This window comes from Emydura macquarii, unplaced genomic scaffold (assembly GCF_026122565.2).
Source record: "Emydura macquarii macquarii isolate MOO-44397 ecotype Brisbane River unplaced genomic scaffold, CSIRO-AGI_Emac_v2 contig_1045, whole genome shotgun sequence".
Lineage (NCBI taxonomy): Eukaryota > Metazoa > Chordata > Testudines > Chelidae > Emydura > Emydura macquarii.
Window position 1 is genome coordinate 1,254,276 of NW_027131182.1, and position 14,311 is coordinate 1,268,586.

General features: G+C 42.6%; 1 protein-coding gene across 5 annotated transcripts in view; it reads left to right on the forward strand.

Annotated features, from left to right (window-relative positions):
* SETBP1 (SET binding protein 1) overlaps positions 1-14,311 on the forward strand; it is a 309,967-nt gene that overhangs the window by 208,924 nt on the left and 86,732 nt on the right. For 4 of the 5 annotated variants that reach the window (XM_067545357.1, XM_067545361.1, XM_067545360.1 and 1 more), the window contains one exon: positions 4,415-7,877. In XM_067545357.1, the coding sequence (XP_067401458.1) occupies positions 4,415-7,877 (3,463 nt within the window). Of the gene's footprint in view, positions 1-4,414; positions 7,878-8,137; positions 8,528-14,311 lie in introns of those variants that run through there. The other variant, XM_067545362.1, reaches the window with a different exon arrangement.

Here is a 14,311-nt window from a genome sequence, read left to right on the forward strand (position 1 = left end):
TACCTAGTTTGCTTTAATGTAGACCTTTTAGTCTGCACCAGCAGCGTCCACGCAGGGCAGTTAGATCACCACACTTCGGTGCATTCTGCAATTCACACCCCTGTGCGCCGTACTGCAGCTCAGTGTAGACAAGCCCTGAGTCAGAAAAATTCAGGGCTGATTTGCATTTGGCTTCCAAGTTGTCTATCCTCAAATTATTATTATTAATTTTTTTTTTTGCCCTGAACTAAATATTTTTGCCTCTTTTAAACCAAGGGTGTGGGGCTTTAGAAGCATATGATGTTTTCTCTCACTGCTAGAACCCACTTTTTCAAATGAAATTTTGCAGGGCATTGAGTTTCATAACTCAGCATTTTGGGAGGAACTTTAGTTTAAAGGATTTCTTTGCTGACAGTCAGAGGGGTAGGTGCTCCTCTGGAGTAAAGTGCTACATCTTCACAGAAGGGTTTGGAACAGTGCCTATTTTATACCATCAGAGACCTGTAATTTCTATTTTTTTGTTTTTTAAAAAAAAATCAGGGATCATTATTATTTAGAGATCTTTGGGGCCTAGATTGTATACGCTTGTGTCTGTACAAGCACCCAGCACGACCCCATTATAGATCTTTTTGGTTGCTGCTTCTGCTGCAGTGTCGATATTAATGAAAAACAGGAATCAAGCCAGGTAGCCCTCTTAGTATGGCAGCTGCTTTACAGACTGACATGAAAGCCAGGGGTCTAATCCTGGCCTGACTGAAGTCCACAGCAAAACTTCTATTGACTTCAGTGGGGCTAGAATTTCACCTAAGGGGGCCTGCCCTATTGTGGAACCGGATCTTCAGTAACAGCATACAATGAGCTAAGTTGAGCCCATGTGTTTGGGAGAGGAGGGTAGAGAGTCATGTTGCCCTGGGGGAGCTACTACCCAAAACCAGAAAGAGAGGATGCCTGTGTCTAGACTGCTCGGTGAAGTGCAGTGTACTTCCCTCTCCAAGACAATCCGACTGTCAGAGCGAGGAGGGGGAAAGAAAGCGCCCCACCAAAGTCCTCTGTGTGTGCTCCAAGGGGAGTAGGGAGGGAGTGATGGGACTGCAGTTGTGCCTGGATCCTTAACGAGGCCTGGCAAGGGGTCGGGATAGCTTTTGGAGCCGTACTTGCCCCCCGGCCCTCCCCACCGCACGCCCATATAAGAACCAGGCGCAATCTGGTCTGGAAACTGAGAGCCGGCAGAAGAAGCCTGGGAAGAGTGAAGCTGAATATGTATCTTGTGAGCGTTATGATTATTTAAAAACTCATAATTTTACAGAAAACACAATTTTTCAGTGCCCGCCTCATTCAGTTGCCAAAGGGGTTGGAGGTGGGTGGCTACATTTTTATAGGTCTGCCTGATGGAGGATCTCAAATTCACAACCCTGAAAACTGAACTCTTCCATTTATACAGCCTAAACTGACAGCATGGCTAGTGTCATCCTAGAACCCTCCCAGAGCAGATACAGCACAGGACGCAGCGATGCAGGTTTCCCCTTTACTGCCTGCTCCATGTGCACTCAACACGGCGCTAGGGGGAGCTGTTTGTAGAATGAGCAGCTAGTTTATTCCTCAGGATCTGTTTATTGCTTGGACTCTGTGAGTAGGCTGAGAAGAAGGGTGCCCCAAACCAAAACACCTACAGTTTACAACAGCTGCACACTCTGTTTTCTCACTTTACTTTTCCTGGGAATCTTTTCCTTTCCTAAGCATGCGTGGCTTACGTCTGCAACTTCTGAACAATCCACAGGATTTAAGAGTCTCCAGTTACTCCTTGAGACAATGCACCAGAACAGCTTTATTACTATGGTCCATCTAGAGCAGTGTCCTCTCTTCCAGAAGTGGCTGTGGCCAGATGCTTCTGAGAAAATGACCAGAACAGGGCAATTATCGAGTGAGTCAGCCCCTATCGGCCACTCCCAGCTTCTGGCAGTCCGAGGCTTAGGGATACCCAGAGCATGGGATTGTGTCCCTGACTATCTTGACTAATAACCATTGGTGGGACGTCCTATTCTCCATTAATTTACCTAATTCTTTTTTGAAACAAGTTATACTTTGGTCTTCACAACATCTCCTGGTAATGAGTTCCACAATTTGACTGTCCATTGTGTGAAGAAAGACTTCCTTGTGTGTGTTTTAAACCTGCCGTCTATTAATTCGTTGGATGACCCCTGGTCCTGGTGTATGAAAAGGGGTAAACAACTCTTCCTTATTCACTTTCTCCACAGCATGTATGGTCTTATAGACCTCTACCATATCCCCCATTATTCATCTCTTTTCCAAGCTGAACAGTCCCAGTCTTTTGAATCTCTCCTCCTATGGAAGTTGTTCCATACTCCTAGTCACTTTTGTTGTCCTTCTCCGTATGTTTTCCAATTCTAATATATCTTTTTTGAGATGGGGCGACCAGAACTGTATGCAGTATCCAAGGTGTGGGTGTACCATGGATTTATATAGTGGCATTATGGTATTTTCTGTCTTAATATCTATCCTTTTCTGTTAGCTTTTTTGACTGTTGCTGTACTGTGACCAGATATTTTTAGAACGCTATCCACAATGACTTTTTCTTGAGTGGCAACGGCTAATTTAGACCCCATCATTTTGTATGTATAGTTGAGATGATGTTTTCCAATGTGCATTCCTTTTCATTGATCAACATTGGAGTTCATCTGCCATTTTGTTGCCCAGTCACCCCATTTTTTGAGATTCCTTGGTAACTCTTTGCCGTCAGCTGTGGACTTAACTATCTTGAGTTATTCTGTGTCATCTGTAAACTTTGCCACATCACTGTGTATCCCTTTCCCCAGATCATTTATGAACATGTTGAACAGCATTTGTCCCAGTACAGATTTTTCACCCCTGTGAAAACTGACCTTTTATTCCGGCTCTTTGTTTCCTACATTTTAACCAGTTACTGATCCATGAGAGGACCTTCCCTCTTAAACCAGGATAGCTTATTTTGCTTATGAGCCTTCGGTGAGGGAGCTTGCCAAAGGCTTTCTGAAAGTCCGAGTACACTATGTCCATTGGTTCACCATTCTCCACATTTGTTGACCCCCTCCAAGAACAAGTCTCCAGCTGAGGTCAATCAGGATAAGGGGTGTGTCGCACTTCGGAAGATCAGGCCTCATTGATCTTAGGATGGCACCTTCTTTCCCCAAAATTATCTGTTATAAATCCCAAGAATCAGAGGTTTATGATAGTACTGCTGATATAATCTGAACTGTAATCATCAAACTGTGGCAGTAAAATACACTCAGTGTTATTTTCTACTATTCTTCCCTTAGCTACACATTTATTTTAAGTATCCCATCATTAATTTGGTATTCACAGTCTAATTACAATCACAGTTTACTGTTGAAGAGTAGCTTGCGATACTACATGTATGAAACACATTTCATAGCTTGACACGGTGCTTCACAAAAATGGATGGGAAATTATAATAAAGTCAACAAATGATTAAAGGGTAACAAGAGGCTAGAAGTGGTCAATAAATGAAAGTGAAGTGGATTTGTTTTGTTTGAAGGGGCTTTTGAAAATGTAATGTCTGTAACGTACATTATTTCTTCATCTGAAGAAAATCCACCGAGAATCAATGTGGCCTTTCATTTGCTCTGCAATCTTCTTCAACATAACTGTACCCTTAATGTTATCCCCGAAGCTTGAAGGATGTTGTCAGATTAAAAATCATACTGAAAATATGCATTGCAAATTACCTGCATTGCAAATTACATTTAATTAAAATGGAAAGAGATGTTAAAAGCTAATTTGGGTCCCGATCTGGCCTGTATCTCTTCACATGAGTAGTTCAGTAGGGCATACTCACATATATAAAGCTAAGCATGTGAGTAAGTCTTTGAAGATTGAGGACTATACTTTTCACAACATTTTGCTGATGTTTCTAAGCAAAGCAGACCCGTCAATTTCACTTTCACTTTTTAGGTAATGTCACTGCCTGCTTCTCATGCACTTGCATCATGCTGCAATATTTGAGCTTCCAACAGTGGATCTGATTCTGCAACCCTCTCTTACACTGAGGCACTACTCACAGTGGTTACTCGGTATGAGAACAGGTTGCAGAATCAGGCCATTTACAAGGGAATGTTTTACTTGTGTTTAAATTTTTTCAGTGCGCAAACACACACAAAAATTCTATATCCTTAGTAATTCCAATATATGGAAATATTTCTATTGCTCTTAAAGTTGCAAAAACTTCATTTACAAATCATACATTTGTGGTCAATTTCATCTGGGTCCTTTTTAAGAGGACTTTACAAAATATCTTAGCGTTTAATGGAAGATAAGAGTAGTTTTCCTTCAATGTGCAAGTTTATAAGATTTTTACATTCATTTTGATTATGGACCCATTAAACTCACTTTGTCTTTTTCATTTTCTTCTGCTTTGCAGGTGTATGACAGGCCCCCAAAGCATTGTGCTCTGCACTACGACCCAGGCCTCCAACAGGACTTCACCAGTGACACCTTAAAATCAAAGCACCAGCAAAAAAGCAGCAACCAGCACCATCTTGACTGGTCAGCAAGCTCTGACACTGGATCTGCTTCTCAGAGTTGCTTCCTCAATACAGAATCCAGCCGAGAAGCAGCTAGTGCCACCAAGGTTTCTGCTCAAGAGCCAGTTGTTTCTTTCAGCAAGTCTCAAGCAAAGAAATCTGGTGCAGGAAGCACATGGAGTCAGTTGTCAACCAGTAGTAAAGAGCTGGCTGTATGCGGTGCTGTTCCATCGCCAAATAACATCACTACAGCACCCCAGCCTAGCAATCCATCTGAGTGCAATGGGCTTTCGGGTCTAGTGGATAAAGAGGGAGGAGGCCAAATAGGGATCTCTGATCAACCCACTGGGAACACAAAGAAGAAGTCCAGCAAAAAGGACTTAATAAATCAAACCATCCAAAACACAGATGTAGAATGGGTGAAAAATGCTCAAAAAGCATTTGAGAGCAAAACCCATGAGAGCATGGAAGGGAAAAAGGAATCTTATTCAACGGACAGTGTTCTAGGAGCATCGCCCTCGAGGCAGAACCCAAGTTCTGCCAATGGTTCTGAGAGTGACACCAGTCACGTACGAATTACTATCCCAATAAAGACGCCGACAGCAGATGCGTCTGGCCACAAACGGAAAAAAAGGCAGTCTGCAAAATCTTCAGCAGATAAAACGCTCCAGGAAAAAAGCCTGCCTTCTGGACTTCCCATGAGCGGTGAAGTAGCAAACAGGACTAGTTCACAACTGGAGGGGAGCAAAAAAGAACTCCGAGCCCCAAAGCAAGGGAAAGCTCCTGAGAACGAGTCCCCATTGGCAGCTATTGAGAGCAGTGGGGTCACTGACAAGGCCCCCCCAAACAGTGCAAGTAGGCTCCGTAAAGCTGTAGCTACAACATCCCCATCAGTACCTACCAATCTTTCTGCATCTAACAAACTGCCCGAGATCCAGCACCCAAAGTTTGCAGCAAAACGGAGATGGACCTGCAGCAAACCTAAAAACATGCTTCGGGAAACCTCGGTGGCTACATCTGAGAAGCTGCTGGTGGAGCCTCCTTCAGCCTATCCCATCACGCCATCTAGCCCTCTCTATACCAATACAGACAGTCTGACTGTGATTACGCCCATCAAGAAAAAAAGAGGCCGACCAAAGAAACAACCTTTGCTCACTGTCGAAACCATCCATGAGGGAACCTCCACCAGTCCGGTCAGTCCAATCAATCGAGAATTTCCAGGCACAAAGAAAAGAAAGAGGAGACGGAACCTGGCTAAGCTGGCCCAGATGGTCCCGGGAGAGGATAAATCCATTAGTGAACTGAAGTTTCACAAAAAGGTCGGCAAGCTGGGCGTCTTGGATAAGAAGACCATCAAGACCATCAACAAGATGAAGACCCTCAAAAGGAAGAATATTTTGAATCAGATCTTGTCCTGCTCCAGCAACATAGCTTTGAAAACAAAAACCCAGCCACCATCCAGTGCAGGGGCTGCAACCATTGATGCCAGACTAGGGAAGCAAATAAATGTCAGCAAGAGGGGGACTATATATATTGGCAAAAAACGGGGCAGGAAGCCGAGAACAGAGCTGCAGCCCCCTACAGAAGAACCTAAGACAGCCATCAAGCACTCAAGGCCTGTTTCTAGCCAGCCAGAAAACCCAGCAGTGCCTTCCAACTTGCAGTCACTTGTGGCATTGTCACCAGCAGCTATTCATCCACTTTCAACACAGTTAGTGGGGTCTAATGGCAACCTTAGCCCTGCAAGCACTGAAACCAGTTTTTCAGAGTTAAAAACTATGCCAAATCTTCAACCCATCAGTGCTCTTCCTACAAAAACCCAGAAAGGAATGCACAGTGGGACTTGGAAGCTGTCCCCACCCAGGTTAATGGCTAACTCCCCTTCCCATCTGTGTGAAATAGGTTCCCTGAAAGAAGTCACACTGTCACCAGTGAGTGAGTCTCACAGTGAGGAAACCATACCGAGCGACAGTGGGATAGGTACAGACAATAACAGCACTTCTGACCAAGCAGAAAAAAGCTCAGAATCCCGCAGGAGGTACTCTTTTGATTTCTGTACCCTGGACAATCCAGAGGCCATACCATTGGACACCAGCACCAAGAACAGCCATGGTCACCGGCAGAAACATCTCATTGTTGATAACTTCCTCACTCACGAGAGCATTAAAAAGCCAAAGCACAAGAGGAAAAGAAAAAGTCTGCAGAACCGAGATGACCTCCAGTTTCTTGCAGACCTCGAGGAGCTCATCAACAAGTTTCAAGTGTTCAGGATTTCCCATAGAAGCTACACATTTTACCATGAAAATCCATATCCCAGCATTTTCAGGATTAATTTTGATCACTATTACCCTGTGCCATATATCCATTACGACCCATTGCTCTATCTTCGTAGGACCTCTGACATGAAGTCTAAGAAGAAGCGTGGTAGACCTGCCAAAACCAATGACACCATGACAAAGGTGCCTTTTTTACAAGGGTTCGGTTACCCTATTCCCAGTGGAAGTTACTATGCACCCTATGGAATGCCTTACACATCAATGCCTATGATGAATCTTGGTTACTATGGTCAGTATCCCGCTCCTTTGTACCTGTCCCACACGCTTGGAGCAGCTTCCCCATTTATGAGGCCCACGGTGCCCCCACCCCAGTTCCATTCAAGCGCTCATATGAAGATGTCCACCACTGCCAAGCATAAAGCCAGACATGGAGTGCACCTGCAGACACCTGTGGGACTGAGCCTGGGAGACATGCAGTCCTCCTTGGCGCCTCCAAAGGTTGGAGGAACAAGCCTTTCTAGTGGCCGCCTTCACAAAAGAAAACACAAACATAAGCACAAGCATAAGGATGAGCGGATGTTGGGGGCGCATGAAGATCTGAGTGGTCTTTTTGCTAGCAAGTCAACCGGCTTCTCCAGCCATGCGATCAGCGAAAGGCTAAGTGGCTCCGACAAAGACCTCTCCTTGCTGAGTGAGAAAAGCAAGCATAAGGAGAAACAGAAGCACCAGCATTGCGAAGCGGGACACAAAGGCTCAAAGAGTAACTTTGATGTGGATACGCTGTCTACGTTATCACTCTCTGATGCTCAGCAGTGGACGCAGAGCAAAGATAAAAGCGACTTGAGCAACGATCCCGTTGACTCTTGCACAAAGAGATACTCGGGTAACACGGAGTGCAGTGCAAGGTCAGAGTCCCTGGACATGTTTGGTGAAATGAATTCCTCCAGTGAAAAGCGGGACAATGATGCAAGTGGAAATAAAAGAAGAAGCTTTGAAGGATTTGGAACTTACAGGGAAAAGGACATTCAATCCTTCAGGATGAATAGGAAAGACAGAAGCACCTATGATTCTTCAGCCTGTTCAGGTAAGCCCTGAATTTCTAACATGAACAAAGAGGGGCTTGTCATTCTCAACAGTTATGTTTCTTTTAAAAGTTAGTCACTTATTTCTCTGGCGTTATGTAATTAGGCCCCCTCTTTATCCAAATTTTGAATTGTTGGGGGGGGGGGGGGCGGTATGGCAAGAATGTTGGCTAGATCTAAAACCAAAACCCTTTTAAAGACATTTTGTTATTGCATAGCATTTTTATGAATATTTTCTGTGCTTCTCCCCTATTCATCCTAGCTTCTTACCTTTCCTCTGAAAATCTCCTGGGCACTGAATTCTGCAGCTGGCAAAGGTCGCATTGCAGACTTCCCCCTTGATGGAATCCAGTGCCTCTGACCATAGTGCATTGAGTCTTTGCTTGCACGGATCTTGGAAGTAGAGCCACCATACTAAATAAAGATTCTCTTATATGTCATGGGGAGCGTACAAAAGATGCCTGTTGATCTACCCAGGTATCATGGCAATAGGCAGTTTTTGGATGTATAGACAGGCAGAGACCCTGGTTAAAATCCTAGTTTAAATCTCTCTCTTCCTGGTCAACTGGAGTCAGGCAGAGTTATTAGCCTCAGACGGGTGTGGTAGTGGAAGAAGCCTTGTGTCACTGAAGCAATAAGCCCTAGCTGATTAAGGAGCAGGGTTGACTGATTTTTTAGCACTCAGGACTTAGAAGACAAGGTGAGCAGATGGGGCTGAGAGGAAGGAAGGGAATTGAAGCTCCATTTGGAGGTTCAGGACTTCTCTTCCCCCCCAGAATTGTACTTTGCATTATAAAGTTGCCTTCCGGGTGATGACCCGTGTCATTGCAGGTGTTTTGCTGCAGCGTAAGCAAATTTGGCTTGGAAGCAAGCCCAGAACTCCTGCGCCATCAGATATCCATTGCTCTGTTAGTGTGCACCTTATTGGGATGCCTCTCTAGCACCTGATGTGCTAGAGAGGCACATCAAATTCGGGTAATTCTTGGCCTTGAAAATGAAGAGACAGACTCGCTATCGGGGAATCCCCTGGGAGGGAATATAGAATTTATGCAGCCTACCCATATGAGATTCTTAGGCTTTATTGCTTCACTGATGATTAAAAGCCAAATGCTGCTCATGTTTAAGCTAACTGGATTATTCCATTTCCTTCACTGAGACCAAGATCTGGCCTTAAATAAAGAACAGCAAATTTTTAAATGGGAGAGTTACTAGGTAACGTACATATATCTAATATTCTTCCAGCTCTCCCCATGGTGCATTAGGCAAATATTCACAGTTTTACCAATCTGTAATCTCTAGTCAGTAGAAACCCAGCCAGCATTATAGAAATAGATCCATAAAAATTGCCATATGGAAACAGACCAATTATAACAAATGTATGACATGCAGAAATGCTGGAATGAGACTGAATTTATTTCTTGGTCATAGTCACCCAACATGGACAGGTCAGTTACAAAAGGTTAATAACCCTGTCGCGAGATGGGTTCATTATCCATGGACTGCAGTGGCTTCTATTTCAATGCTGAGGTTATGTCCTAATGGCCAAGGGTTTGTTCAGAGCTCCCTTCATTTTTATCCTGGCTGTATCTTGGGTCCATGCTGGATGTTATTTCACAGTATGATAACAGTTATATTTGTAGGCACTTTCATTCTCATGAACTGGAAGAACTGCTGAATCTTAATTTTCCAAGCTAATAAATATAATATATGAAAAGAATATTCTGAAGAGATATAGGTCTAAAGTAACTAAGGACATGTTGAGCCCTAAGATCCCCCCTAAATTTCCCACCAAACTGATTTTTAGGTAAATTATGGGTAGATTTGTTTGTTACTAAAAAGTCTGATTCAGGTTGTTTTCCCTTGGTGCATTATTCATGTCAATAAAAAATAAGATGAAGTGGCTAGACTTCCAGTTTCTGCTTCACTAGATTCACCGTTCCAACTTTTAACAGTTGTTTTATATTTAAACTGCAGAATTTTTTACTTCCGTGACTGCTAATGGGTGATGTTCCCCTGTGAGCTAATCCATCAAGTTGCAGATTATGAACTGTTTTCTTCATTGTCAAAGTATTATTTAGATGGAAAAATCATCAACATTTAGAGCCAGCTAACCAGGGCCATAACTTGCACCACAAGGGGGAAAGTATTAAAGCTAAAGAGCTCTGCCAAGAAAGGTCTGGAGACAAGACTGCTCATTAGAGTCCAAGAACATCTGTCTGCTTATAATTTTCTAAAATCTCAATACAACTTTTTTTTTGTTTTTTGCCTTTGCCCTTCGCTGAGATCCCCAATTGCAGTATGCTCTTAAAATTGTCCATAGCTATTAGCTGGTGTCCACTGAGGACAGATTAAACTTTTCCATGATAACCTTGACCTTTTCCCCCTTAATTCACCTTATATTTCATGGAAAGGAGAGCCAGGAAAGCCCTGTGAGAACATGTAGTCCTGCTGCTGGAGGATGTTCTGTAGTTCTGATTGTTCTCATCATCAGGCAGTTATAATTTCCCACCATTTACCTACATATAATAACGATAAAGGCTTCCTGAATATTCAGACTAAAGTTTCGTGCAGATTCACATCAGACTTTCAGGTCAGTGCTGTCCTATCGTGGTAAATCTTATTGCATAGTGTTTCAGTCCCATGTCCTCATATGTATATATGCACCATTTACATCTCCAGGTTCCTGTTTACTGTATATTGCTGGAAGTAAGATATGCAACGAAAAGTATGCGGTGTAAGGAGATAGCAATGATAAAAGTAATGAGAGAATGCATCGAGTGTTTATGAGCTGCTAGCAGTTTTCAGGGTAATGTGCTGCTGGAGTGCCATTTCGTTTTTTAAACATCATTGTTTGTATTCCATTGTTTGTACCTGAGGCCCCAGCAGAGATCAGGACCGAACTGGGCTATGAATTGGTCATGCACATAGCAAGAGATAGTCCCTGCCCTAAAGAGCTTGCAATCTCAATAGACAAGAATCAAAGAATCATGATCCCCATTTTACAATAAGAAATAGAGATATTAAGTGCTTTTTATCACATGAGGGAAGTATAATAGCAGTCCCTTCCCTCCCCCCATAAGTGCTCTGGAGATAAATACATTAAAGATTGTGAAGTGCATAGACACTCTAGCCAAGAGGATCCTATAAGTACCATAGATAGATGCTATCTATCTATGATGCACATTGAGTATAATGGAGACCGCAGCAAAGTCTGATAACCAGAAAGCTACTCTGTAGAGTACTGTATTTCTCTATATTCCTTTCATGAGACTGATCACGGTCTAGGGGTTATTTTGTGCTTATCTGCAGATCTTTGTAACCGAAGATTACACAGGAAAAGATTATCTAGCACGCATATCAGACATCCTGGCTCAAAGATCAGCTAATAAGGACATGATTTTCATCAGATACAGTGTAGGTACTATGCACAGTAAATTTAGAGGACTATAACGTTAATCATATGTAGCTATTAAGAAAGGTAGTAATCATCAATCTCCAAATGTCAGGTATTTAGCATGACGAACATGTATTATAAATTAGTACTTAACTCACCATCCTGTAGTCCCATGGTGCTGCAAGCTGAATTTCTTCTGGGCTGAGCTTCCTCCTCCACCACTCCATATGGCACCAGTTTAACTCAGACTTAATGGAATCAGTATCTACTTTAGATCACTAATTGGAAGCACAAACAGATGAAGCTAAGAGAACCAGCAAAAAAGTGAGACCAAGCACTAAGCATCAGACAATGTGTGGCTGGACATACAACAGATCTGTCTGTCTGTCTGTCTATCTTTTAACAATTAACCAAAAAGATGACAAAGGGAGAGCAGGAGAAATATTGGGACAAGGATCTGGAACAAGTGATACAATGAAATGGATGAGAAACCATTCTAATGCTGATACAGTCTGTACAGCGAATATGTTGTTGGATGAATAGCAGCCACATTTTTCAAGAAATATATTTGATTAATGCGTTCTTCCTAGTGAATGTTTTCTCATTCAACCAGTTCTGAGATACCTAGCTCTTCTGTATAAAAATTATATGTATTTGTTGTATTATCAAAGCATCTAAGAGCCCCAGTCGTAGACCGGGACCCCATTGTACACAAACACAGACCAAAATGCATGTGTATATATATGTGTATCTGTATGGAAAGACGAGATGGTCCAAGCGTGCTAGTTTACAGCTTGGGAGAGTCAGATTCGGTTCCCTGCTCCATCACAGATGTCCTATATGACCTCAGCAGGTTACTTAGCCTCTCTACTCCTCTGAGCCCTACCTGTAAAACGGGGCTAATAACATCTTACTACCTTGCAGGGGAATTGAGCGGATAAATACATTAAAGATGGTTAGGTGCTCAGAAGCTCCAATGATGGGGGCCAGATAAGTCTCTGAGATAGATATGAACATGATATCCAGGTGATAAATTTCATTTACTATACACTTTTGACACATTAACTACCTTCACTCTGCCCACCAATTCATCTCCGCTATGACTGCTTCTAACATTCAAAGCCCTAAGTAGCTTCAAACACCTGCCGTTTAAAAACAGCCCATAAAGTCAGAGATTTGGTTCTCTCCATATGATTTGAGCAGCAGGAGGGGCAATATTCAGTTACAGACTGAAGGCTTGATATCTCATGTCTCATCAGGACTGGAATGGGAATTTCACCCAGTGCCATTAGTTGTGTATTCATGCACATGCATTAAAGTGTCTATCTCGGCCCCTAGATGTTTAGGGATCTCGTAAAAATGCATCTGCAAACTAATTGGGTCAATGACCTCAGAAAGGATTTTCTGGTCCATTAGGATACATTTCTGCCCTGTTTGCTTTATGCAGTGTTTAGTTATAGGCTGCTGCTGGAAGCAGAAAGCCATACTAGCCTGACCACTGCTCTGTTAAAGTCTGGCACTTCCTATGGGGAAAGAGTGAAGAGAGAAAATAATACAGGTGATGGAAGCAATGGAAAGCAGTTCCTGAGCACTCTTTATGTTAGGTAAGATAAGTAGCTCTCTTAACATTTGTTTTCTGTGCTGCTTCCAAGGTTGCACTGACCAGGGAGGAAAGGAACAAGTGTTAGGAAATGATGAGAGGGGGAGTTTTTGGATTTACCACCAGCGCAACCTTATATTTGATCTCTCAACAGTTGCACATTGTTATTTTCTTCAGTTGCCTGAGGCTCGGCACAAAGTCTTTTGGAAAATCGTAGAATTAACCACATTAAATATTTGCTTTCGGGGAATGTTATAAAGCTGCAAGCACCCTACCTACTTTCTTCCTCTCACTTTGCTCTCCAACCAACAATCAAACAGTTCTGCCTTTCGAACGTGGAGTCACCAAGCCATTTATCTTCACATTTTCGGTCAGTGGCAGAATATCTCATTTGAAGTTTTTACTTAGACCACTGCTGCCTTATGGAATTATACAGATTCAATACTGTACAGAGAGCAGCCGGACTTTGGACAGATTTGGCTTCCACTCGGCTCTTGGCTTTAAAAGCCAGTAAGGAATCATGGCCTCTCCTCTCACCCTAATGTAAATTAGGAGTAACTCCTGTGAAAGTCAATGAGGTTGACTTATGAAAAAGATTTCCCAAGATAAAACTTGTATAAGTGAGGGGAGAATCAGGTCCTTAGATCTGATAATGGTGCGATCCCAGACAAGTTGCTGCTGTGTTCTACCTGTCTCTTGCTGCTGAGTAAGCTATTAAGAAAGGCAAACCTAGCATTAGCACAATAGCAGTGAAGAAGATTTTGAGGTAACCTCAGTTGTTAAAGCTTAAATATTCAGTTTGGCTTATCTTGTTGACTCTATGCAACTTGGATATTTACTTAAAAGATTATTATTTATCGACGCAGCACCTGAGAAGCCCAGTAATGGATCGTGACCCCATTGTGCTAGGTTCTGTACAACACAGAACAAAGAGATGGCCCCTGCCCCAAGAAGTTTACAGTCAAAGTATAAGACAAGAGGTTGATGGAGACTGACAGGAGAACTACAAAGAAACAATGAATCAATATCAGCACACTAGCCAACCAGCGTGAAGTTTTTGTAGAAATCACAGCACAGGAGGGTTAAAAGAGCTTTTAATTAACAGCTTTGGCTTGATTTGCTGCAACATTAATGTTAAACAATAATTTAGAGAAAAGAGCCTTCTGGTTAGAGAGCAGATACAAATTTATTTGACTGAGAAAGACAAACACTGAGCAATTCACAGCGAGGTGTAGAAAGAGAGAGAGATCCTAGGGGAGAAGTTGTGGATTTCCATTGGGTCTTCAAATGAGTCTTTACGTGTAAGTAAGGATTTGAAAAAACTGAAGAAATCATAATAGGAATCTACAGTGACGCTTAGTGGATAGCATGCAGCAGTTTGCACTTCACGTCAGCACCAAATCTGACCTAATTTGCACATAGATTACTGCTAATTGCAAGAA